Genomic DNA, 24,157 nt, shown 5'->3' with positions numbered 1-24,157 from the left:
ATTAAATTTCTAGACTATTCTTATGGTAGGCCAATAGGGAAAAAACAAAACCAAACTGCTAGTTGGCAAAAGACATAGGGGGCGGGGGAGTTTGCAGAACAGGGCAAAGGATCAAGCCGTACGATATTAGACACTGGACATGCACAGAACAGGTCAAGGGCCTGGTGAAGCCCTGGAAAGGACCAGACCCCACCCCTCCCCTTACCAGTTTACCCTCCTCCCCTTCTGAGGAAACTATAAAGCCATATTTTATTATTACAAATAACCTGCTCAGGGACAGAGCAACACCACCATTTATGAGTTCTGGTTTCACGCATACAACAGACGTGATTACGGTAGTTAAGGGACTGTGAGCTCCGCTTTCATATCACCAGAGTGCATCCAACGTGCGGGTGCCCTTAAAGAGCGGCAATTTTCAAGTAGTGGAGGTACATGGAAGCTCTTAGCGCACATGTAGTTTTGTTTTGAAAATTAGTATAAAGCATGGACGTTAAAAAGTAGCAACGTACTGTTTCGCCACGTATGCAGGCAGCCGAGAACTTGTGAAAAAAGTGTCTCTAAGCCGTTTCCCCTCCCTGGGAACGCTGCCTCGCAGAGCGCATGTGCGCTACGGAAGGGCAATTGTCACTGACTGAGGAAGGGCAATTGTCAAAGGCAGTCCACCCAGGGAAACAGCTTTGAGAGTTGCCCTGAGGCCACTACAGAACTCACTTAAGTTGCCACTAAGGCCACCACAGAACTCACTTAAAAAGCCATCACGTTTCATGCTGGCTGCATCGCAAAACCAAACCGGCCAACCAAACTGTGCCAAGGTACAGTGCGTTTTATAAGATTTAGAAAGCATAACACTTTTTTTGCGCATAACTACTCTTTTTTTTTTTTTAAACCTGCAAAGTATGGCTAAGTACTCCCTACCCATTTAGACATAGCTAAGCTCAAAGTAACTGCTGGAAAGCATCAATCTGCCATGCAAGTGGGAATCTGAAAGCATTCCCTGCTCACTGTGTTTACAAATAATGCCATGTGCAGACCCTATTGGTCTTTGCAACAGGAACTCACAAAAGTTTCAGCGCCCAAAAGGGAGCCCTGGAGAAGACCTGCCAGCGGGTCAAAAGATTAATTAGGGAACCTGGAAATAAAACACACAGGAGAGCTGGCTCTACTGTTTTCTGAACTTAAACTTTTGTCTGTCGGACCTGCTTGTGGAATTAGTTGACGTTTAGAGATTCTGTGCCATGAGCTCCACTGACTACATCTCTAGTGCTTTTTTTTTACACAGATCTTCAATCTAGACTACTCCCAGTCTGCCATCCAGATGTGCTACTCACACCCGCCTAGCATAGACAGCGCTGAACTAGTGGTACAAGAGGACTCCATGCCACCTAGGGCAGGCTGGTCCGGTCCAAATTTCAGAGGCATGAAGGTAGAATTCATATTTCCTTTATGAAATGGAGCACTAACAAGGCTATGCATGCAGTGGGAGGGTAAAACCAGGATTGGTTCAGCTTGTCCGGACTCACTGGACAGTCATACACGTGCTATTCACTGACCCAAAGAGAGTGAACACTCCCTAAAGCAAACCGCCCCCCCCCCCAAAAAAACCCATGGCATTGTTACTTCTGAAACAGAGCACTTAATGGTCTAAAGAAAAAAAAGTGTTCCTCTGCTGTGGAAACCTACAATCCTGACTTCAAGGAGCATCACAGAGAGAGGCATTCCTGCAGCACCTTCCTGATAAGTCCAGGAGAAGGGCGGCAGAGGGCAGCCAGGTTCACAGCAACCTGCAAAGCAGCTCTGGACTCTTGCCAGAAAGTAACTCCTTTAACTGTAATTTATCCAGGGCATGTTACAGACTATTTACACATTGGGGTTGCTTGGGGATGGGATTGTTGTTGTGGAGGGGGGTGGATGTTTAGGTTTGGGAGATGAGACTGTACAGTAGTGTGGTGTGCAATGTTTAGCTGAGTTGTAGGGTAGGGTTGGAAGGATGTCTTAATAGCAGGAGAATGACAGCAACTGGGATAGTATTTTTTTTTTTTTTTTTAAATAATGTGCTGGTGGGGAGATTAAATATTTTTAAGTTTTATTTTATTAGGCGTGATTGTTTATTCATATTGTATTAGCTGTCTAGTGAACTGATTTGTTGGTGAGTGTGAAGTGTTGTCTCTTTGGTCTTAGATATTTGGAATTAGAAATGTTGTAATTTTACCAACTTATGAGTCTAAAACTTACCTAGAGTGCTATGGCATGAGGTGGGATAGAAATCCATTAAATTATTAAATTAAAATGTTATCTATCAGTCGCACAATCCATGGGTCTAGGCAACTTACACTTTAACATACATATCATTTAATACATAAAGCATAAAACAGTAAAAAAAATAAAAATAAAATCAAACAAACCTTAAAGCACAATAAAATAAAATACAACAAATCAAATGCATTTTAAAGCCTGTAAGATAGCACATATTCATGAATAGTTATCAAATTGAAACGCCACTTTCTTTTACATATAGCACTAGCTTAAAGTTCCTGTTTAAGTGAAAAAGGCTTGGGAAGCACGGCTATGCTTATAGAGGAAATGGATAGGAAATCTAAAGTTGCTGCTTTTAATGGCCCGATCACCCCTCACCTGCATGCTTCTGGTTCCTGGTTAAGCTGAATGAGAACCTTTGTGTATGTACCTTGTTTTTTGGAGGAGGGTTGGGCAGGGGAGGAGTTTTGTTTTTTGGCCAGAGAGACAAAAAAAGGAAATCCCATCAAATATGACTTCTGTCCCTACTTAGCCCCCCAACCTCAGCATGTATTAAGAGAAGCTTCTGCATGGGGCAAACCTGAGATTCCAACAGCACCAGGAATTTGGGCTGTAGCTTCCCCAGAAGAGAGAGAAGGGAAGAGGTAACAGAAATAAATGACTGACAACTGTGGCCAGAGTGGAGGCAGCAGGGGACCCTTGGCAGTGAAGCAGGACTGCAAGGTCCATCCACGCTATTGAACTGCCTGACCCGCCCACCCACAGACTAAAGCCATCCAGCCACATTCTCAACCCCTCCCCTCCCAAAGGAGGGGGAGAAATAACAGAAAGAAAAGAAAACAGAGGGACACCCCCCCCCCCCCAGGCTTTCCAGCACTGAACTGACAGCTATCAAGGTGACAGCATGCTGAGAGAAGAGAGAAGATCAGGAACCAAAAAATCCCAAAAACTCCCATCTGCTGAGCGGCAAGTCCCGAACAGGGCAGCTTGACAGGTGAATCTATTTCTAATGCAAGGAAAGGTGTGTTGGGGGGGGGGGGGGGGGGAGGGGACACACGAGCACAGGGGGTTAAGGGGCAGCGGCATTAGGCAGGGAGGTTACATCTTGCAAGAAGGCACTCTGGCATTCACATCCGTGTCCAGAATTTCTACTCTGTTTCATATTCTCAAAAATGCTGGCTTGTAAGAGCTGGAGAAAAAGCTCCTAACTTTGTAGTCACAAAACCGATGCAGCACAGGCAACAGCAGTGCAAGCTTCCCTCAGACCCGCACTGCCCCATACTCCTGGCTTTACAAGTTCCTTCAAGGTAAGGGAGGGGAACCTGTTTCCATGCCGGACCCTCCTCACCCTGCAGAGACAGCCTAGGTGGGTGCCAATTAGCAGCGATTTTAGCTGTATGGACATTAACCAATGGAATGAGACTTCCACCTCATCTCACATACAGGCAGATTCAGAGAAACGTGCGGGAGAGCTGGCGCGTGCCCGCTCTCCCGGCGTGCGCACAGGCCACTCTCCTGGGCGCGCGATTCAGGAGGGTGGCCTATGCAAATTAGGGCCTGCGGTAAAAGGAGGTGCTAGGGACACTAGTGCATCCCTAGCGCCTCCTTTTTGACAGGAGCGGCGGCTGTCAGCGGGTTTGACAGCCAATGCTCAATTTTGCCGGCATCTGTTCTCGAGCCCGTTGACAGCCACGGATTCGGAAACCAGACGCCGGCAAAATTGAGCATCCAGTTTTTGACCCACGGGCCGATTTAAAATTTTTTTTTAATTTTTGGGGCCTCCGACTTAATATCGCCATGATATTAAGTCGGAGGCCTTCCTACATTTAGGAAAAGACTTAAAACGTGGCTATTCATGAAAGCCTTTCCTGAACTAAACTGAACCTATTCCATTATTAACTAGTCGCTCAAACTTTGCCTTAATCATGGTAATTAATATCCCTACCTCATAAGGGCAACTCATCAATGCTATAAGCACATTGACTGGCATGTATGTTCTCTCTATTTAAACCCCTGCTTCTTTTCTATGATCCAATTAGCTGAAAGTAATTCTATGATCCAAGTTATATTACTCCCTTGTTTTATTGTAACTGCATTCCTTAGCCTGCTCTTGTTTAATATGTTTTTTACTACTATTATTATTATTATTATTACTAAGATCAATGTTATTTTTTGCCTCTTGTTCCCCTATCCACTTGTTAATTGTAAACCGACATGATGCAATATCTATCGCGAATGCCGGTATAGAAAAACTTAAAATAAATAAATAAATAAATATTAAGTCTGAGGGTGCATAGAAAAGCAGTTTTTACTGCTTTTCTGTGCACTTCCCCGGTGCCGGCAGAAATTAACGCCAGTTTTTGGGCAGGCATTAATTTCTGAAAGTAAAATGTGCGGCTTGGCTGCACATTTTACTTACTGTATCATGCGGGAATACCTAATAGGGTCATCAACATGAATTTGCATGTTGCGGGCACTATTAGTTTCGGGAGGGTTGGACGCACCTTTTCGACACACTATTACCCATTACTGAATAAGGGGTAAAGCTAGCACATCGAAAACGCGCGTCCAAATGCAGGTTAACAGTGCGCTCCGGTGGAGCGCACTGTACTGTATCGGCCTGATAGACAGAACTGCCCTCAGAGAGGAATGGGTCCCAGTTGCTACCAATCACAGAGCCAGTCAGTCAGACCCCTCTTCTCTTAACAGATCAGCTGAAAGAGAGAGATAGCTTTAAAAGTTTTGGTTATAAGAAGTCCAAGCAAATGCCATTGCCCATCCTTAACCGAAACACAAAAGGTACTTAAAATCCATTTCTGTTATGAGAAATAGCACCTCACAGAAAGCGGAAATCTGCCCAAAATGTCAGAGACTTCCACCTCTGTGGTACAAACAGGGAAAACACCTTCCACATGCACTGAATATATGCAGGAGCTAGAGGGGCTTAAGTAAAATTAAAGCAGGGAGCTGAGGAGAGAGCAATGAGGCAAAGTTAAGTGATTTGTCCCAAGGTTACAGAATGACTGGAGCACAGAACCATAGAACCTATGAAGGCTTTAAATCTCATCACTGCTACCAATCATGTGTCACAGCTCCTGCCACGCTACTGGGTCCTCTTTCGCAAGAACTTCCAGCTCAAACTGTATCTTAAGCTTCCAGCAGCAAAACAAGCCCCCTAATGCAACGGCATTCATTAAAGCTGCAATCGCACATAAGGCAAAAGGACGCCAACGAGGGTAGAGGGAGGGGAGATTGTAACCTCTCTCGTTATTGCCTGCAGGGTTGGAGTAGAGTCGAGACTCATTCAAACATCAGAGCCCCCAAGCTACCACCACCCAAAGAGTCATTCAGCACTCATGGTGATTCTTGGAATGAAGCCCTTCTAGCGTTACACTGCCATGGAAGAGAGAGAGAGAGAGAGAGAGAGAGTAAAATTCATTAGTAAAGGCAGAGTTCTTTCGCCATAATCACTGCAGCTTCTCCAGTTGGGAGAGGGTAAAGAAACAAAAAATGTCACCAATCAAAATGTTTCCATCTGATGGCCACGACCACAATCTCACTGTAGCCTTCCCAGGCACACCCACATCAGAGCACGGTGCTGAGCAATCACAGTTTTGTCTGGTAGCTGCCCTAACTTTTTTTTTTTTTTTTTTGCACCGCTCATCACCTGTCCACACCCGGGGCAGCTCGGTTTGCCACACCCTTGCGAAAAGCAGAGCGTAGGAGATTGAGGGCGCACAGGCGAAGTCAACTCTTGTGCCTTTCCCCAGAAAGGACAGAGTGCAAAGCCAGAGGAAGAAACCAAAAAACAGACCGCTTTTCACCTCTTTCTGCCAATCATAGTTCTGAAAAACATCTTCCTCTCACAACATTAACACCCCCCTCCCAAATCAGACCGTTACTACTGGGAGCAGCACAAGGAGCCCAAGACACTTCTGCCATTCTTTCCCCACCAGCACCACCACCAGCATGGGGGCTCGTGCCCCACACGCCTGCGTACGATCAGAAAATGAAATCTGGACCACGGCAGAACGCGGAGGCAACCAGAGGTCAGAGATGACTGCCGAAAAAGTTAATTATTGCCTTCTGTACTCTCCTGACCTGTCCCTGAACCGCTGACCTGCTGAAACAGACAATTAGAGGCTCTGTAGTCTGGACTAGATAAAGCCAGAGACCTCCCAGGGCCCCGGAGCAGCCACCACCCTCCTTTCCAGCATGGAAGGCCCCCCCCCCCGCCCCCCGCCTGGGAAAAGAGCGACAGATGCACCTGGGTGAAGAAACCTCACTGGATATGGTGACAGGAGGAATGGCTCTGTAGTCTCCAAGTCATTTTATTCTTGTCCTATGGTCACCTATTTTCTCTTTTTTTTTTTTTTTTTTTTCTTTTTTGTGGTTGAGGGCTGGAAGGGGCGCCTCCAACACAAAGATACCAGAGCCAGGCACCATTTATTACCCTGCTAACCAGAGCCCAAATGGGCACCCTCCAGCAGATACACAAACCCGACTCTCTCTCTCTGGTATAATACAATGCTGCCAAGCCCAAGGTAAAAAAAAAAATGTCGCTCCCCTCTTAGGGCAGATTTCGCTGCTTGTACTACTGATGCGTGGTGGGGCAGCGTGTGTGCGCATGTAGCCTATGCGCTGTAATTTGTTCAGAGAGTGAGCGTGACTGCTAGGGTTGAGGTATGAATCTTTGCTTGCGCTGCTTAGGCCTGCGATGAAAACAGGGGGCAAGCCTAGCATTCAGAGCTGGGGCTTCCATTAGGCAAACTAGACAGTTGCCTAGAGCGCCAAAAACTTTGGAAGTGGGAAAATCTCACTAGCACAAGGCCCGGAGGGATAATTGTGCCTGCGCCATTACCACCAAAAGAAAGGAGCACTGTCTGCACCTGCTCCAATAGGTAAGGTAGGTGTGTGTGTGTGTGGGGGGGGGGGGGTGCGTGACCGACTGCTTGCCTAGGGTGCCAAATCCTCTTGCAGCAGCCCTGCCTGCATCACCACTGCGTGTGGAGTGCCTGCTCTACGCTGAGCTTCAGCTTCTGTACAAAGCTGGTACATTAATGCTCTCTCCAACGGGGACCACCCTGCTCCACCTTCCTCAGCTCCAGTCCTGCTTTTTTTTTTAATCTCCCATCACAGACTGGCTTTGCCTTTTGGATCCAGACAGACCACGTTTTTTGTTGCAAAAAAAAAAAAATGGACTCACACAAGGATGTTCAGGGCTGTTGTTGGGGAGTCGCACAATGGCTGGATTTGTGCAAGTGAAACAGATATGCTCAATTAATCTACTCTGGTTCAAGTATCAGGTTCTTCTGACTCTCAGTATGAAAGAACTGCACACACACACACACACGCAGCTGGGACCAACATGCCCGCACCCTTATCTATGGTAAAATCAATGCAAGGACACCAGGAGACATTCCAACAACTTTAAAATGTTGCTGAGCAGGAAGGTTACAACTTGATTGACTGGTATCACTTGAGGATACAAGGGGCTGGGGTAGACATCACTGGGTCTGACTAGCAGGCCGCAATTCTTTAAACCAGAAGTCCTAGCAGAAAGTGCTCACATAGCCAAGTCTATCTGGCAGGCTACACAAGGGGCCTGGGAGGCTCATTAGTAATGGTGGCCATTTAGATCAGGCATCCCCAAACATTTCAAGGGAAAGGACACATAGGACATTTCGAGTCACTGAGAGGGCTAGAGTTTGCTGAGCAGGTGGGGCAGGGGTGAGGTGGTCAGGCAGAAGGGCTGGGAATGCAGAGCAGCAGGGTTCCCAGGGGTGTAGGAGATCATACATTTCTGGATTTCTCAGAAGTTGGCAAACCCTGTCACAGATGGAGGGGGCGTGGGGAGAGTGGTATATGGAGCACTCCTTTCCTTGCTCTCACCCACCTAACTCAGAAGCCATCTTTCATCTTCCTTGGCCTCTCTGTCAGCAGCTCTCTTCAGTGGAGTGGGTTTGGTTGGCTCTTCCTTCCACCAGCCTCTCTATCACATGTGAGGGGGGAAAAGGGCTTCCTCTGCAGGCTGGATTCCACCACAGATCAGATCAGAAAAGTGAGCTCTGCAGGCCAGGTCTGACCCATCAGCCATAGCCCGGGACCCCTGATTTAGATAATACTGAGATGACAGACTGCCAGACAAACCCAGCCGCTAGTTTGATTCTAGGTCCTAGCGGAAATGAAAGCGCTCATGTTCTGTCTGACAGAGCCCAAGGAGCCTGGGCAACAGTCATGCTAGTATTGCTGGCTATTGACAATTATTATGGATCCTCATGGCTGGACATGGGAAAGGTGGCTGCTAGAGGAAACTTAAATAGGCATCGAGAATGCTTAGGGATCTTCGTTGTCAGTTTTTCTTTTAATTTTCCTGGAAACGTTTTGTTATAACTTCAAGAAGTCATTTATCCACTATTTGTTTTTGTTATAACATTGAAATTCCCAGGAAAAAAGAAAAACTGAAAACTATGGCTCCTACGTTCGCTTTCCTACCCAAGATGGTGGAGTACAAAGCAGGAAGGCAAAGAGTGTCCTGGATAAGAGGAGAGTGCAAGCTTGCAGGTGATCATGCTCTGTGGCTGCAACTGGGATGTATCTTGAGCAGTGTAAACAGGATAACTGGGCACATAGGATGGGCTGGATTGTCTATTTCTCTCATTTTTGGTATAACATTGATCCGGGTAACTATAGACCAGTGAGCCTGACCTTCAGTGCCGGGAAAAATAGTTGAAACTATTGTCAACATCAAAATCGTAGAGCATATAGAAAGATATGATTTAATGGAACACAGTCAGCATGGATTTACCCAGGGCAAGTCTTGCCTCACAAATCTGCTTCATTTTTTTGAAGGGGTTAATAAACATGTGGATGAAGGTGAACTGGTAGATGTAGTGTATTTGGATTTTCAGAAGGCGTTTGACAAAGTCCCTCATGAGAGACTTCTAAGAAAACTAAAAGTCATGGGATAAGAGGCGATGTCCTTTCATGGATTACAAACTGGTTAAAAGACAGAAAACAGAGAGTAGGATTAAATGGTCAATTTTCTCAGTGGAAAAGGGTAAACAGTGGAGTGCCTCAGGGATCTGTACTTGGACCGGTGCTTTTCAATATATATATAAATGATCTGGAAAGGAATAAGAGGAGTGAGGTTATCAAATTTGCGGATGATACAAAATTATTCAGAGTAGTTAAATCACAAGCGGATTGTGACATTACAGGAGGACCTTGCAAGACTGGAAGATTGGGCATCCAAAAGGCAGATGAAATTTAATGTGGACAAGTGCAAGGAGTTGCATATAGGGAAAAATAACCCATGCAGTAGTTACACAATGTTAGGTTCCATATTAGGAGTTACCACCCAGGAAAAAGATCTAGGCATCATAGTGGATAATTTATTTTAAAAAAAAAGATGTATTTAAAACGTTTTCTATACCGTCGTTCGGTTATGCACCATCACAATGGCTTACAAATAGGCACATATTTTTAATGTTCAGCTAGGGTGATACTATCTTACAAAGTGCCAATATAGTTTCGGTTACATGTTTCAATAATAAAATCTGTGTGTAAGGTGACATGGTACTTGTCTGTACATATGATTACCAGGGTAACCATATAAGTGTTATACTTTATACTGTCTCTATACTTTAAAATCATCGGCTCAGTGTGCTGCAGCAGTCAAAAAAGCAAACAATGTCAGGAATTATTAGGAAGGGAATGGTTAATAAAACGGAAAATGTCATAATGCCTCTATATTGCTCCATGGTGAGACTGCACCTTGAATACTGTGTACAATTCTGGTCGCCGCATCTCAAAAAAGATATAGTTGCGATGGAGAAGGTACAGAGAAGGGATACCAAAATGATAAAGGGGATGGAACAGCTCCCCTATGAGGAAAGGCTGAAGAGGTTAGGGCTGTTCAGCTTGGAGAATAGGCGGCTGAGGTGGGATATGATAGAGGTCTTTAAGATCATGAGAGGTCTTGAACGAGCAGATGTGAATCGGTTATTTACGCTTTCGAATAATAGAAGGACTAGGTGGCATTCCATGAAGTTAGGAAGTAGCGCATTTAAGACAAATTGGAGAAAATTCTTTTTCACTCAACGCACAATAAAGCTCTGGAATTTGTTGCCAGAGGATTTGGTTAATGCAGTTAGTGTAGCTGGGTTCAAAAAAGGTTTGGATGAGTACTTTGAGAATTCCATTAACAGCTATTAATCAAGTTTACTTAGGGAATAGCCACTGCTATTAATTGCATCAGTAACATGGGATCTTCTTAGTGTTTGGGTACTTGCCAGGTTCTTATGGCCTGGATTGATCACTGTTGGAAACAGGATGCTGGGCTTGATGGATCCTTGGTCTGACCCAGCATGGCAATTTCTTATGTTCATCATCTACCATGTTACTATGTTAACTGATCCCCTTAGAAGCTCAAACAATATATATGAAACTTTGTTCACTCAGTGTCCCTGAGAACAAAGACAAAAATAAGTAACTTGTTCATAGTTCAAGCATTTTGTTTTACTGCTCCTTAATCAAGGATGCGGTCTAAAGATGAAACATTACAGTGTGAGCTTCATTACTCCCTTTGGTCAATGACCATAGTCTTAAAACAAAAGCCTTCTTGGAGATGGGAAGTAGGGTGGCTCTGTCTAACATTCATGAAATATATTTGCATAGAGCCAAGCTACAACCAGGTGAATTTCCATCTTTTGGTTGCCCCCTGAAAACTAAAATCCTTTGCAGGCCCTCCAGGATGGAAGTCGAGGCCCCCTTCCCTCCCCCAACCATCCCGGCGCCTGCCACAGAGCTGAAAAGTCACCCTACATTAATGCCGAACTTCCCTAGGGGGTGGAAGCAAATCTGTGGAGAGAGAATGATCCGCAGCACTCCTGCCCTGTCACTTCAATAAGAATTTCAAACATCCTGGCCATTCTTGGGTTTCTGGGAAACGCTTTAGTTGGTCTCGGGACAGTTTTCCAGACAATTGACTGACAAATACTCCAGTTGGATTCCGATGGCCTGTGATGGGGGTGGAAGATATTTGTAGTGAAGTGGGGGCTTTAATGGCTTTTCAAGACAGCCGGAACGTGCAGGAAGCAAGCGCGTCTGCCTTTCACGGACTAGAAAATAAACAAAGAAGGAATGGGAAAAGGCCCCTGAAAACAGCTTAACAATCCCCATTTGCTGAAAGCCTAACTCCTGAGGGGGGCGCAGGTCACAGCCTAGAGTGGAAACTTAAGGAGGTGAAATGCTGAGCGCTCGCCAGGAATGAGAACAAAATGGACTGGGAGAAAAAAAAAAATAATAAGTTGCATTGGGACACAAAATCCAAGGCCAGCCCAGCAGCAGTGCTGTGCACTGCCATCCGGAGAAACTTGGGTTTGAATCCTGGCTCAGCCGGAGATTGTACAGGAGCAGCATTCACAGGCGATGGGTGGGGTGGGATGGAGATACCAGTCATCATGCAATGGCGACACCTAGTGGCCAGATTTAGCACCCAATGAATGCGAAGTTGGGTGCATATAGACTGACAGAAGTTTGTCACTGTTTTATGGTTTTTTTTTTGTGTGATTTATACTGTGAACATTTTATTGTAAATCGCCAAGAATTTTAGATTGCGGGGGGTGGGGGGGGTTTACTATTAAAAACAAAATTTTAAATAAATGATTGCAGATTCTGGAAGGAGCCATTGTTGTGATGACTGGGCTGAGTGAGTCGGGAAGGGGATACAAAATAAAAAAAAGAAAAATCCCAGAATAGCTGCGACTGAAGGCGCATGGTGCCAAATTCCAGCCCGGTTTAGATTAAGGAAACCCAAAAGAGAAGGGGGAAAAGCTGCTGGATCCTTCCCTTCATCTTTTGAAAACAATAAAAGCCCCCAGAATTCCAAATGCAAGACAACTGGATGGACCCTTCTAGTCCTCATTCAGCCCAACAACAAAAAAAAGTTCCCAAAGCAAGGGCCTGTAAAGAGATAAGAGGAGTGAATGGCACTTCCTGGCTACACAGCCTCAGTGCAAGGTTCCTTGTGCCTCAAGATCTACCCTGCGGAGCTCAGCAACGTCTCCACAGCTAGGGGCCCAAGAACGGCGCAACGAGGGGGAGAATAATGGGTAGGCGGCTAGCTCAACGCTACTTGCTTTAAAAGAACATGTGCCTGGTTCCCGGTTCAAGCGATTCTCACCTCAGGATATTTACTATCTCCTTGGGGAAAAGCAAGGTGGCAGTGTTAATGGCAGCTGTAGATGCAAGCAGAGAACATTATAGTTTGCTGTAACGCAGTGACGCTTGGTAAAAAAAAAAAAAAGAGCTCGCTGATACTCACTAAATGTGCAGGCGATGGGGATCTGGCATCTTTGAGTCCAGCCGTGGTTGGGACATCTAACAGGGGCCACTTCATCTGCAGGTACTGAGGCAAGAGAGAGAGGAGAAAATCCATTAGGAAAAGGGAAATGGGAGAAACAAGTGCAACTGAGCAGCGGAAGAATGTAAACAAGTTACTGCTAGCGCACAAAAATGAGAATAAAACTAAGTAAACCCATCTGATAGTCACAAAATTTATTCTATCCATTGGTTTCACTGCCCTGCACAAGCATTCTCTCCTCCCCAAAATAAAATGCACCCTGCCTTTCATTTCTTGAAATCTAAATCCCACCACTTTCAACAGATTACAGCAGGGTCCAGCGGTCCAGTGTTAGATAAGGAAACCAGGAATTGGGACATGAAAAACCATTTACAATCCCAGATGCCATCACCACTGGCCACAGACCAAAAGTGAGTCATCTCATCTCCCCGGGAGGAGGAGAACAGTAACACTTAGAACGCCGCCTTTGTCCTTCAGAGGATTTCATGTGGCACAGTAAGGCCATCCTGTGCCCTGCAGCCAAAGACGCATCTATTTCCTGGTCTACTCGCGCCTCAAGACGGTCATCTCAGGAGCGCGCGCGGTTTTACTGGCAATTGTGCACGAACGTTCCTCCAGATGCACAGAGTTTAGCACGCAAACCTCTGCATGCTGTTTAGCGCCTTCATACGGCAACCCCCGTGCTAAGGAAGGCATTAACTATTGCCCATCGCTGCAGCGAGCTGGCTTACCCGTTTTCTTTGCGCTGAAAATTTTACTCCTGCTGAGAGGGGGAGCAAACTTTTCGGCGCTAGTGTCAGCCTATGAGCAGAAGCAAGCGTTCTGGTGCTGGGACCTGTGCTGAGTATTTGTTTCTTGTTATACTACCTTTCTAGTTAAAAATCAAAACAGTTTTAAAATTTGTCTTCTTTGCTGAAAGCATTTTTGGGTGCATAAATGATATTTTATGGGCACAAAACATGAGTGGCACGCGTTTTAGTTTTAAACTAGTGTGCACCCCAGAGATACTCCCAGGCTCACGTGTGCAAACGACTGAGCACACACTTTACAAGTCTGCGTGTGTTTTTTTTTTTAAACTCCCAATGCATTAGCATGCCATTAGCTTACTGCATCGGGAGTTAAAACGACTTTTTTTTTTTTAGCTGGTGCATGAAGTAATTGCAAGCTGAATTTCAGCGCACAGTTTTAAACACTTTCCTTATTACACTGGGCATATAGTCCGGGAGCCCTGAAGGGTTCTGCCACCCTGCAAGTCTCACCGAGAACCAGCAGCTCCCTCACAGCACTTCCTGTCCTGCTGCCACCTCAGCCTGCAGCAGACTTCCTCGTCCAGGGAAATCACAGTTTCACAGAGTGCTGCTTCTACGTCCAGAAAAGAGTGGGCGGGTGGGAAAAACACTGCCCCAGCCGCTTCAGAATAAGACCTGGCCAGGCCACCACTGCACACAGCTGGGCACTGTGGGCACCATCATGGAGCCAAGCATAACTATAAAATACTTAAGTAAGGCATTTTCCCCACCCCCGATTCTCGACATGAACGTTTTATCAACTGAAGGGTTTTCTCTCGCAAGTCAGGTCCTTTAAGGTTTGGGGTGCAGTAGCACATTTTTTTTTATCACCACAAGAGAATGGTTACTCTTAAATTAGCTTTCTGCAAGCTATGCTCTGCATTTCATCAATGTAACAGAAAAGTGTGTTAAGTTTGACAGCACTGAAAAAATTAAAGAATCTCAAGTATAATTGCAAGCTGCGTAATGTCAGAAAAGCTCAGAAAAACTTAGAGGTGATGTAACGCAAAGCACATGGCACACACACCTTGCTAGGGACGGGCAAGCTTCAGAGGCAACTCTTCATTCCTGTGGACACTCAGAAAGGGAGGACTGCGCCAGCCGCCAAAAACATGTGTCGTCGTCCCTCCCCCCCACACACAGCACCCGTGTAGAGGTGACATTATAAACATTAATTAATCTTCTACAGCATTGCTTTGAGGGCTGCCATGGACCCTCACAAGCCTAAGGATAGGTCCCTCCTAGTCTCAAAAGGATGCACCTTTCTTTTAAATTATTTTAACAAGGGTAGCACACAGCATCACACCAGTGGCAAAAGTAGTCAGTCAACAATATAATATAAAAGTTACAGGCACAGAGATTGCAGGTAAAATAGTTAAGCGAGGTGGAGGAAAGCAAAAAAAAAAAAAACCAAAACAAAACCAACAAGCCCCCCCCCCCGACACATCCCCCCCTGCCCACCTCATAAGCCCAGAAACTTCCAAACCTTGTCATACAATGTCACATTATGCTTTAACAGAAAGATCAACTTCTCAGTTAACACAGAATCTCATAAATGTGTTTGTGCCACACCGATTTCCACAACAGCACAATAATAAATCTGTCTGCATGAATCAATTGATCAGCCAATATTCTCTCAGAGGCCAATCGGAGTCCCCCGCTGCCTCAGAAGACAAAGTTCTGGAGCCAAAGAGAGAGCTCCACTCAGGATGTCCAAAACCATCCCGTCTACATGACACCAGAAAGACGCCAACAGGCAGTCCCCACCACATACGGATAAAAAACCCCCCCAAAAAACCCTATAGTCCGCATCCCCCTCCAATAAAGATTTGAAGACCCGGGAGCAAAAAAACCAAACAGAATAAAAAAGGGGATAACAATATGTATGATGCAACCATTTCACCATCAGCTTGACCCTCTTCCTGTAAATTGAGATTCTGTGGACAGCGCCCCCCAAAATCTGTTTCGTCTAAAGTAAGCTGAGGTCTCCATTCCACTGTGCAATCCAGGCAAGGGGGGTGATCTCGAGCAGACATCCATCAAAGTATAAGCTTTATTTAGCAGCCAGATTCATCTCCTAGGAATACTTTTTCCAGCAACGCTCCCATCCCTCTGCACAGTGTCAAAGGGCATCCAGAAACTTAGTGTGAAACACCAAAGATTCCTCCCAAACCCCATCCTCCGAGCAGAGGTTTGAGAAAGATTTGTAAACACACTCCTCCCTCCTGTAGCTGCCCCACGACTTTCAACCCTAACCTCCACCTATCCACGGCATCTCTGCTATAAACGTGAACAGAGAGGAAGGGGTTCCCTCCCAGAGGAGAGGGAGTGAAGACACTAACCCTGAGGTACATCCCAGATCCCTTCCCACAGTCTGAGACTGAGCAGCCCAATAAGCAGCCTATAAATTAGGGAGATCCATCCTGCTCCTCTCTCTGGCTCTCCAGAGAGTGCAAAGTTTAATGGAAAGTTGTCTGTTGTGACATATAAATTTAGAGATCATACTATTAAATGTTAGCAAAAAAAAAAAAAACCCGTCAAACTCGTAGCAGGGAACGTGTTGGAACACATATGAGCAGAGGTAGAATGTTCATTTTCAAAATACCTTTTCTGCCCATCCAAAAAGACAAAGTGATAAGTCTTCTTATATTCTGCTCAATACAGGCACCATATTACTTCTGTAAAGGTCAGCGAAGTCTCTGGGAACACAGATGCCTAAGTAATTAATGCAGTCTTCGGCTTTCTTAAAATGAGAAAAATATTTGAGGTATGTCCCGTTTTGTTGCCATCCATGTAGCAGAGACCTCAGACTTATTAAAATTAACTTTGTATCCTGACATCTTTCCATACTCTACCACCACCAACAGTCTGGAGCCAGAAGTCTTGGGGTCCGAAAGAAACAAAATGTACGTCATCTGCATATAAGGAATTAATGTGATCCATACCCTCCACCCTAAACAGGACATGCCTGTATCTTTTGAGCCACTCTCTCAATTGCCAAATCAAATAATGAATGGAATAGCAGGCAACATTGTCTGGTGCCACTAACTAAAAAAAAAAAAAAAAAAAAAGGTTTTAATCTACAGCCATTAGTTACTACTCCAGCTCTAGGTTGATGATACAAGGCCCTCACGCAAGCGCAGAAGGGATCTGGAATACCAAACTTATTTAAAACAGAGAAAAGGAAAGGCTATCTAATCCTATCAAAGGCCTTTTCTATATCTAAGACCTACCCCAGCCCAGATATCCTAACCTTTTCAGCTAGAGGCATAATATTGAATAGCTGGTGAGTGTTAACAGTTGACAGCTGGCCCTTGACAATTCCAGTCTGATCTGGCTTAATCAAATACGCCAGTAGCATCTCTGGTCTTTGTAGTACCTTTGATTTTCAGGTCCACATTCAGTAGGGATACTGGGGGGATAAGACCCTAGGTCTGCTGTGTCCATATCCAACTTATGTAGGAGCACTATAAATGGCCTCCAATAGATAGCTGTTGGTCTCAGGGAACTGTTGCCAAAAGACAAGCACTTCCAAGTAGGACAGGGGCTAGCTCTTATGAAAACATCTCATAAAAGTCAAGGGGAAATCCATCAGGGCCAGGATATTTCCCATTCAGGAGTGCAGCCATAGCCCTCAATTTTGACTACTGTAATAGGAACAGCCATTCTAGTAGTCAGTGTTGGAAAATGCAGGAAAGGTGACTGTACTTACTGTAGATAGGTATTAAATTCTCATGAGCAGAGTACAGCTTCTATAGAACTCTTGGAAGGTACTATTAATTTCAGAGAGCAAATGCATCACATTTTATTTTCCCCAAATACTGCAAATATATATTTGTGAAGGTCTCTTCCTTAATGCCCTTGCCAGCAAAGCTCCCATTTTGTCCCCATGCTCATAGAACTTTTGTCTCATGAATCTAAAGGACCTCTCAATGCAAACTCTTCTCTACATGCCTGTAAAGCCTTATATACTCAGAGAATAGCTCACTTTATGTCTACAGTCTAACTGTTAAATCTGACCTTCCAATGCCTTACCCTACTTAAATGCTAGCAAAACTAAATTCTGCCCCTGATAGCTTTACCTATCATCTCACAAAACTGTTAATTTTCCAAAAGGGACGATTTGAATCTCCATATTTTGTTGCACCCCATTGTATGAGAGATATACATAGGCAGCAAGACCAGATGGTGGTCAGATAAATGGCAAGTTTGCACATAAAAAAATATATATATCCATGCAGCTGTACGAACTGTGCCTTTGTAAGAAATAAGTATAGTCCCTTCTCAAAGGGTACTGAACCCTCCAAACATCAATTAAGCCTAGACCACTCATCAAGATGATGCAAACCCTTTGCCTGTCCCTGTCCATTCCTAGAGAAATCCTCCAGTCTTTGTGTCAAATCCTAATATGACTGCTAGCCCTCATTTGGGCCATTCACATTGATCAAGAGAAACCACTGACCCTAAATGTAACATTCCAGAACAGTAAAGCAACCTGCAGAATCTGTCAGAGATTTACTTATAGGGCAAGCTTTATTAAGATACACATATCTGCTCTTTGTATTAAAGGAAGAGAAAAACACCTGCCCCACCCAACTGCAAAGCAATCTATTGAGCTCCACAGACACATGTATCTCCTGCAACCATAGCTCCACTGCTCTTCAAAAATTAAGAATGTTTCCCCCTCTCAACTGGTGTGCCTATTCCGTAAACGATGAGGGAAATAAAATGTACTGCCTATGTATTTATGCTAGGAAAACACATACAAACTGCCTCAAAGTGGCACCATACAAACCATTGGTTTAACTTTAGAAACCCCTACCCAACTAGCCTCCCCAGAAGCAACCCCTGATGCACTCCCTTTAACCAACTACAGCTACAGAAAGAAGAGGGGAAGCACCCCACCCTAGATTTCCATACCCCCCACCACCTTCAATGCTGCAACCTCCTACCCTCCCCTCCCCCCAGAGATTCTGAGCAAAGGAGCCTCTGAATCCCAACCACTCCAATTAGCAAGCAACCCGGAACCCAAACCCTTGAAAAACAGCCCAACAACAAAACCTGTACCCCAGCCCTAATCCCCCCCTTCTCATTCTACCCTATGAGATGTCCATAACATACAGTCATTGTCTGTGGCCACATGCAGAAGACCCTCCGTTGGACTCCAAGACAGCTGTGACTTGCACCCTGCTGCAGTAACCACACTCTTCCTACATCGCCTCAGTCGATTCCCTCAGGACAGCTCTCCAAAATGCACATACTAGGAGACTATCACTGCTGTGTCTTCACTCAGCTTCCCACCACTGTGTACACACCGACCCAGACTCCAGTGGAGAAAACAAGCAGGAACATATGGCCGACACCAAAATGATCCCTTTGACAAGGAAAAAGCAATACAGACTAAGCCTTCCCACCCCTCCATCCAGAATGCTGAGAAAACCCAGCCACCTAAATTACCCAACACCTGGGGTTTCCCCTCCCATCCTATGAATGAACCATGCTCATACTTCCCCCCTTCCACATTCACAAACAGAATCAAGCAGAATAATAAAAGCACAAGTAAAGGATATGAAAAATCTTCAGGGGGCTAGCAAAAACAACAGGAGTTGAGTGGTTCCTTATAGACTAACCGATTTATTAAAGCATGAGCATTCGAGGACAGAGACCACTTAGTCCGATGCATGAAGTGATGTACAAGCGATGGGTAAAATATATACAGAACAGAGAGAAGGCAGGTCATGGTGTGGAGAGAGTGTTAACATTATAGCACAGCCTACTGACAACTGAGGCAAGTGTGAAAAGACAGAATGATCTGATAACAGTTAAGTTCATAGATAGCTGTTGTGAGTCATGAAACCATTGTCTGTTTAGTTTTTTGTGGTTTTTTTTTTTAATGAGTACCAGTTCAGCAGTTTCATGCTGGAGTGCTCCTTTGAAGTTCCTCTGTAGGAATATGGCAACCTTAAGGTCAGACAGAGAATGTCCTGGAAGGCTAAAACAGTTTCTGAATGTTGCCTTTTCTAATGCCAGATTTATGCCCATTTATTTTTTCCGTATAGATCGACCTGTTTGTCCTATGTAGACAGCAGAGGGACATTGCTGGCAAGTGAAGAAGAGAAGGTGAATGAGCCCCGGATATTGTAGTTTATGTTATTGAACCCTGTGAAGGTGCTGACTGGGTTAATGTGTGGACAGAGTTGGCAGATAGGTTTTTGGCAGGGTTTGGTTCCTAAAGTTGATATCATTGTTGTACAATTTATGGTTGCTGGTGAGTTATCCATTTGAGGTTGGGGGGGGGGGGGCTGCCAGTAAGCCAGGATAGGCTTGCCACTCATGGTCTGTGTGGTATCATTATCCAGGATGGGTTGCAGATCCTTGACAATAGGTTTCAGTGGTTTCAACTGGGAGCTATAAGTAACAACCAGAGGTGTTCTGTTTTCTTTTTTTGGGACGATCCTGTAGCAGAGTGGGCTTGGGTATTTGTCTGGCTCTATTGATTTGCTTTCTTACCTCATTGCATGGGTACTATAATTCCATGAATGTTTGTTGTAATTTCTCTAGATGGGAGTTCCTCTCTGAGGGATCAGAACAGATGTGATTGTACATTAGGTCTTGGTTGTAGACAACAGACTTGGTGGTGGGGGGTAGGCGGAAGCTGGAGGCATGTAGGTAGCTATGGCAGTCAGTGGGGTTTTGGTATAATGTGGTTCTTATGTGACCTTCATATTTTTGGACCATGATGTCCATAAAGTGGACTTTGAGTGGATTGTTCTAGGTTCAGGTTGATGATGGGATGGAATTTGTTGAATTCTTGGTGAAATTCTTTAAGGGCTTCTAGTTCATGTGTCTGGATAATGAAGATGTTATTAATGTATCTTAGGTAGAGGAGTGACTTCCGGGTGTGGGAGGTGAGGAAACATTGATCTAAGTCTGCCATGAAAATGTAGGCATATTGTGGAGCTATGCAGGTACCATGGCAGTGCCATTGATGTGCAGATACAAGTCCTCTTCAAATCTGAAGTAGTTGTATGTGTAAAGACAAAATGGCAAAGTTTGCTGGCCAGATCAGCAGTAGAGGCACCTGGGATGATATAATGGCTTGTAATCTGTCTTTCTCGGGGATGCTGGTGTAAAGGGATTCAAAATCCATAGTTGCCAGAATGGTATTGGCAGGGAGGTGGTCAATAGAGTGGAGTTTTCACAGAAAATCTGTGGTGTTGCAAAGGTAGCTGGGAGTGCTGGTGCCATAGGGTCTGAGGATGGTGTCCATGTAGCCATATATTCCTACTGTATGAGTGTTGATGCTGGAGAAAAACGGGGCATCCAGGGTTCCCTAGTTTTTGTATTTTGGGCAATAGGTAGAAAGTACCTGGTTGTGGTTCCTGAGGTGTGTCCAGGTAAATCTGTTGGCATATTCCAGTGGGGAATCTTCAGGAGATTGTGTAGTCTATAAGGTGCCACTCGACTCCTGTCATTTTTAGCAAAGGCTATGTGCTGTGCTATTTTCTTCAGCTCAGATTTGTACATATGAGAGATCAGTCTTCACCAGGGACAGATTTAGGTTTTTGTCACTCCTAGGCACTGTTTGTAGTGTGCCTCCCCAGGGGAGGACATTACCAATGAAATTAACACTGACCAACTAAAAACAGAAATAAAGTAATGGTGCATCTCAACTTTTTTTTTTTTTTTTAATTTCATGGCACACTTTCAAGTTTGCTCAAATCTTGTGGTACACCAAATCAAATTTTGCACAATTCTCATCCTTCTTCCCCTTCTATGGGCAAGAGGAGAGCAGCACTTTTCTTTCACCTGTGTGTGCCTCATTCTGCCAACTTCAATCTGACATCTGAACGTGCAGACCCAGCTGATTACACGGCCCCACACATTCAACATCAGACTGAATCTGGCAGAGGCTGTGCACACAGGTAAGAAGTGCTCTTCACTTCCCAGTGGGAAGGAGAGAGGGAGGGTAAAGTTTCCAGAGTTCTGGTAGGTGAATCTGGGACACTTATTCCCTGTAGGGGAAGTGCAGTGGACTGTCCCCATGGAAAACTGTACTAATCTACTTTCAAGCACATTCTTCAAGTTCTTTTACTACAAAATATTTCTAAGCACAATACAAAAGCCTCCGTATTGGTGGGTATGTCCTACATACAAGAGAATTAATTACATGCCAGAAAAAGGTCAAAATTAGCCAACAAATCCAACTATTCTTATGTCCGAGACTTGTCCAAGTCAGGGACTTTGAACTGTGCCCCAGGATATTTCATAGTGATGCACTATTAATATTCTCTCTACAGCAGTAAGCCTCCAACCTTTGTGGCTCTGGCTCGAGATGCTGGCTCAGTGTCTTTTTACTCAGTCACTATTCTTCTCTATGCTCCTCTTCTGTTGTGTCTTTCCTTTCTCTCTTTCATAGTGGATATATTAATACCGTCTCTTCCTTCAATCTTTCTGCTCTTTCCTCATTCTTCATCTTCTCTCTCTTCCATTATCTCCCAGGATTACCCCACCCACAAATGTAAGGTCTTCTCGCACTGCCCATCCCCAAGCTCTCTCCTTTTCCAGTCTTCTTTCTCTCTCTCTGTCTATTTAAAGTCTGGTACTCTTTCCCCCCCCCAACCAATCTCTCTCTCTCACCAGCCACTGTCACCCCTCCCTGCAGATCAGTCTGATCACTCACTAGCCACTTCCCCCTTTCCCCTTACCAGTCACTGTCACTACCTGTCCCTCAGACCAGTTTCTCTCCCGATCAAGACCAGTCTCCAAGTCACTATCTTTCCACCTCAGCTCAGTGTCCTTTCTCTGCAGGCCCCCACACTGAAATCCCGAACCATCCACTTTTTCGCACACACACACACTCACTGAAGTCCTGTCTTGCCTGGAGGCACAGCTTCCTCCCTACTCATGAGGCAGGCAACCAAATGACCAAGCAGCAGAGGGGATAAAGAATAGTTGACACTTTTTCTTTTGCTTACTTTTATTTTTGTGATCCGCAGAGGCAGCCGACACAGGCATCGCAGGATCAGTGTGGGAACCAAACTTAGCGTGACTGCGCAGGAATTGCTGCTGAAAGGTAGGCCCGTACAGGAGGGCCTCTGCCGCAGGGCCAGGAGAAGATACAGCGGGAAATGAGCTGAGGGGCAGCCGAGGGGTTTTTTTTGCTACTGAAGGCAGGATTTCTTTTCTCTGCCTGCTGCCCACCAGATAACTGCCACCTTAGGCACAGGCCTAGGGTGCCTACCGACACATCCAGGCTTGGTCTTTGCCTCAGTAAAGATTGTGGTGGTCTTGTGGTGCTGAACTCAGAGTCTAACCAACAGAGCAGCACACATGAAATCCCACCTGCATGCAAAACATCTGAGAAACTTTGGAGCTTCTTCTGAACATCGATAAAGTAGTCCTGAAAAAAGTATATGCTTTTGCCCTGATACAAGAGTTTCTTTTTTCCCGTGGCTGGCTTCCAGAATGTGATTTTTATCACTGTGGTGATGCAGTTTTTATTTATTTATTATTTTTGCTATAACGGCTTTCATGACAGGAATCACATCAAACCGGTTTACATTTAACAATGTGTGGTAGAGAGAACTCAAACAACAGTAACAAGAGCATGGTTAGGAGAGTGACACAGTTACAATAAAAACAGGGAAGTAAATAACTGGGATCTGGAAAAGAGAAGGGGGGGGGAGATAACTGACAGCAAAATATTTACAGTGTAGCAAAGTCGATTCCAATATAATACATTTGTATAGCAAATGACATTAACAACATGGTGATGGAGATGACGAAGAAGTGAGTGGTTTCTTATTGAAATCCATTTTTTTGATAAAGTGATTGTGATGTTGGGTGAAGATCTCAATCAAGGCCTGGAAAGGCTTTTTTAAAAAGCCAAGTTTTCAGCCTTTTCCTGAACGTTCCTGTCTCAGGTCAGCTGGGATGGAGTTCCATAAAGGTGGACTTGCTGTTGAGAACGCTCTGACACTGAGAGATTTGTATTGGTAGGTTTTGGCGTGTGGTACCTGAAGCGATTCTTTGTAAGATTCCCTGATGGGTCTGGCGGACGTGTGTTTTTTGAAGGGAATTTGTAAGTTGAGCTGTACATGTTGATGGATGACCTTGTAGATGGTGGTGATAGATTTGTACATGATTCTGTAGTGGATCAGTAACCAGCGAAGGTCTTTGAGGATTGGGGAGATGTGGTCGATTCTCCTGGAGTTTGTAAGGATTCTGGCTGCTGTATTCTGCACCATATGTAGAGGTTTGGTATGTGAAGCTGGGAGGCCCAGTAGTAGTGAGTTACAATAATCTAGCTTGGAGAAGATTATTGCTTGCAGAATTGTTCTGAAGTCCTGAGGCGTGGAAGAGCCAGGGTTTTAAAATCAAAACCCTGGCTGCCCTTCTGCCATTAGAGCCGGGGCTTACGCTCTCTATGGGGCTTACGGGTGGGTGATTGACTTTCACCCACCCATTTTTTTTAATACTCCAAGTCTAAGGCTGATGATATCCATTTCTCCAAACACCCCGACTGGATCACCACCTTCAGCTTTCTCAGGCAATCCCACTATAGGTAAATTGAAAATCATGGCTGGTGTAGTAATGTCATCTAGCTTTTCCGTGTGTTTGTGGGCCCCCTCCCACCACTTCCAGGTGCTACCTCGTAATTATAAGAGAGCGCGTTCCATTTCCTCCAGGCGGTCAACCACCCCATCCAACCTTGCATTAGTTTTACCAACTGTGTAGATCAGCTGAC

General features: G+C 44.9%; 1 protein-coding gene across 2 annotated transcripts in view; it reads right to left on the bottom strand.

Annotated features, from left to right (window-relative positions):
- TCF7L1 (transcription factor 7 like 1) overlaps positions 1-24,157 on the bottom strand; it is a 204,496-nt gene that overhangs the window by 40,856 nt on the left and 139,483 nt on the right. For both annotated transcript variants that reach the window (XM_029604169.1, XM_029604170.1), the window contains exon 4: positions 12,581-12,664. In XM_029604169.1, coding sequence (XP_029460029.1) covers positions 12,581-12,664 — 84 coding nt within the window. The remainder of the gene's footprint in view (positions 1-12,580; positions 12,665-24,157) is intronic.

Source organism: Rhinatrema bivittatum, chromosome 5 (genome assembly GCF_901001135.1).
Source record: "Rhinatrema bivittatum chromosome 5, aRhiBiv1.1, whole genome shotgun sequence".
Classification (NCBI taxonomy): domain Eukaryota; kingdom Metazoa; phylum Chordata; class Amphibia; order Gymnophiona; family Rhinatrematidae; genus Rhinatrema; species Rhinatrema bivittatum.
Note: the sequence above shows the minus strand (reverse complement) of the source record. Positions and strands in the feature narration are given on the sequence as shown.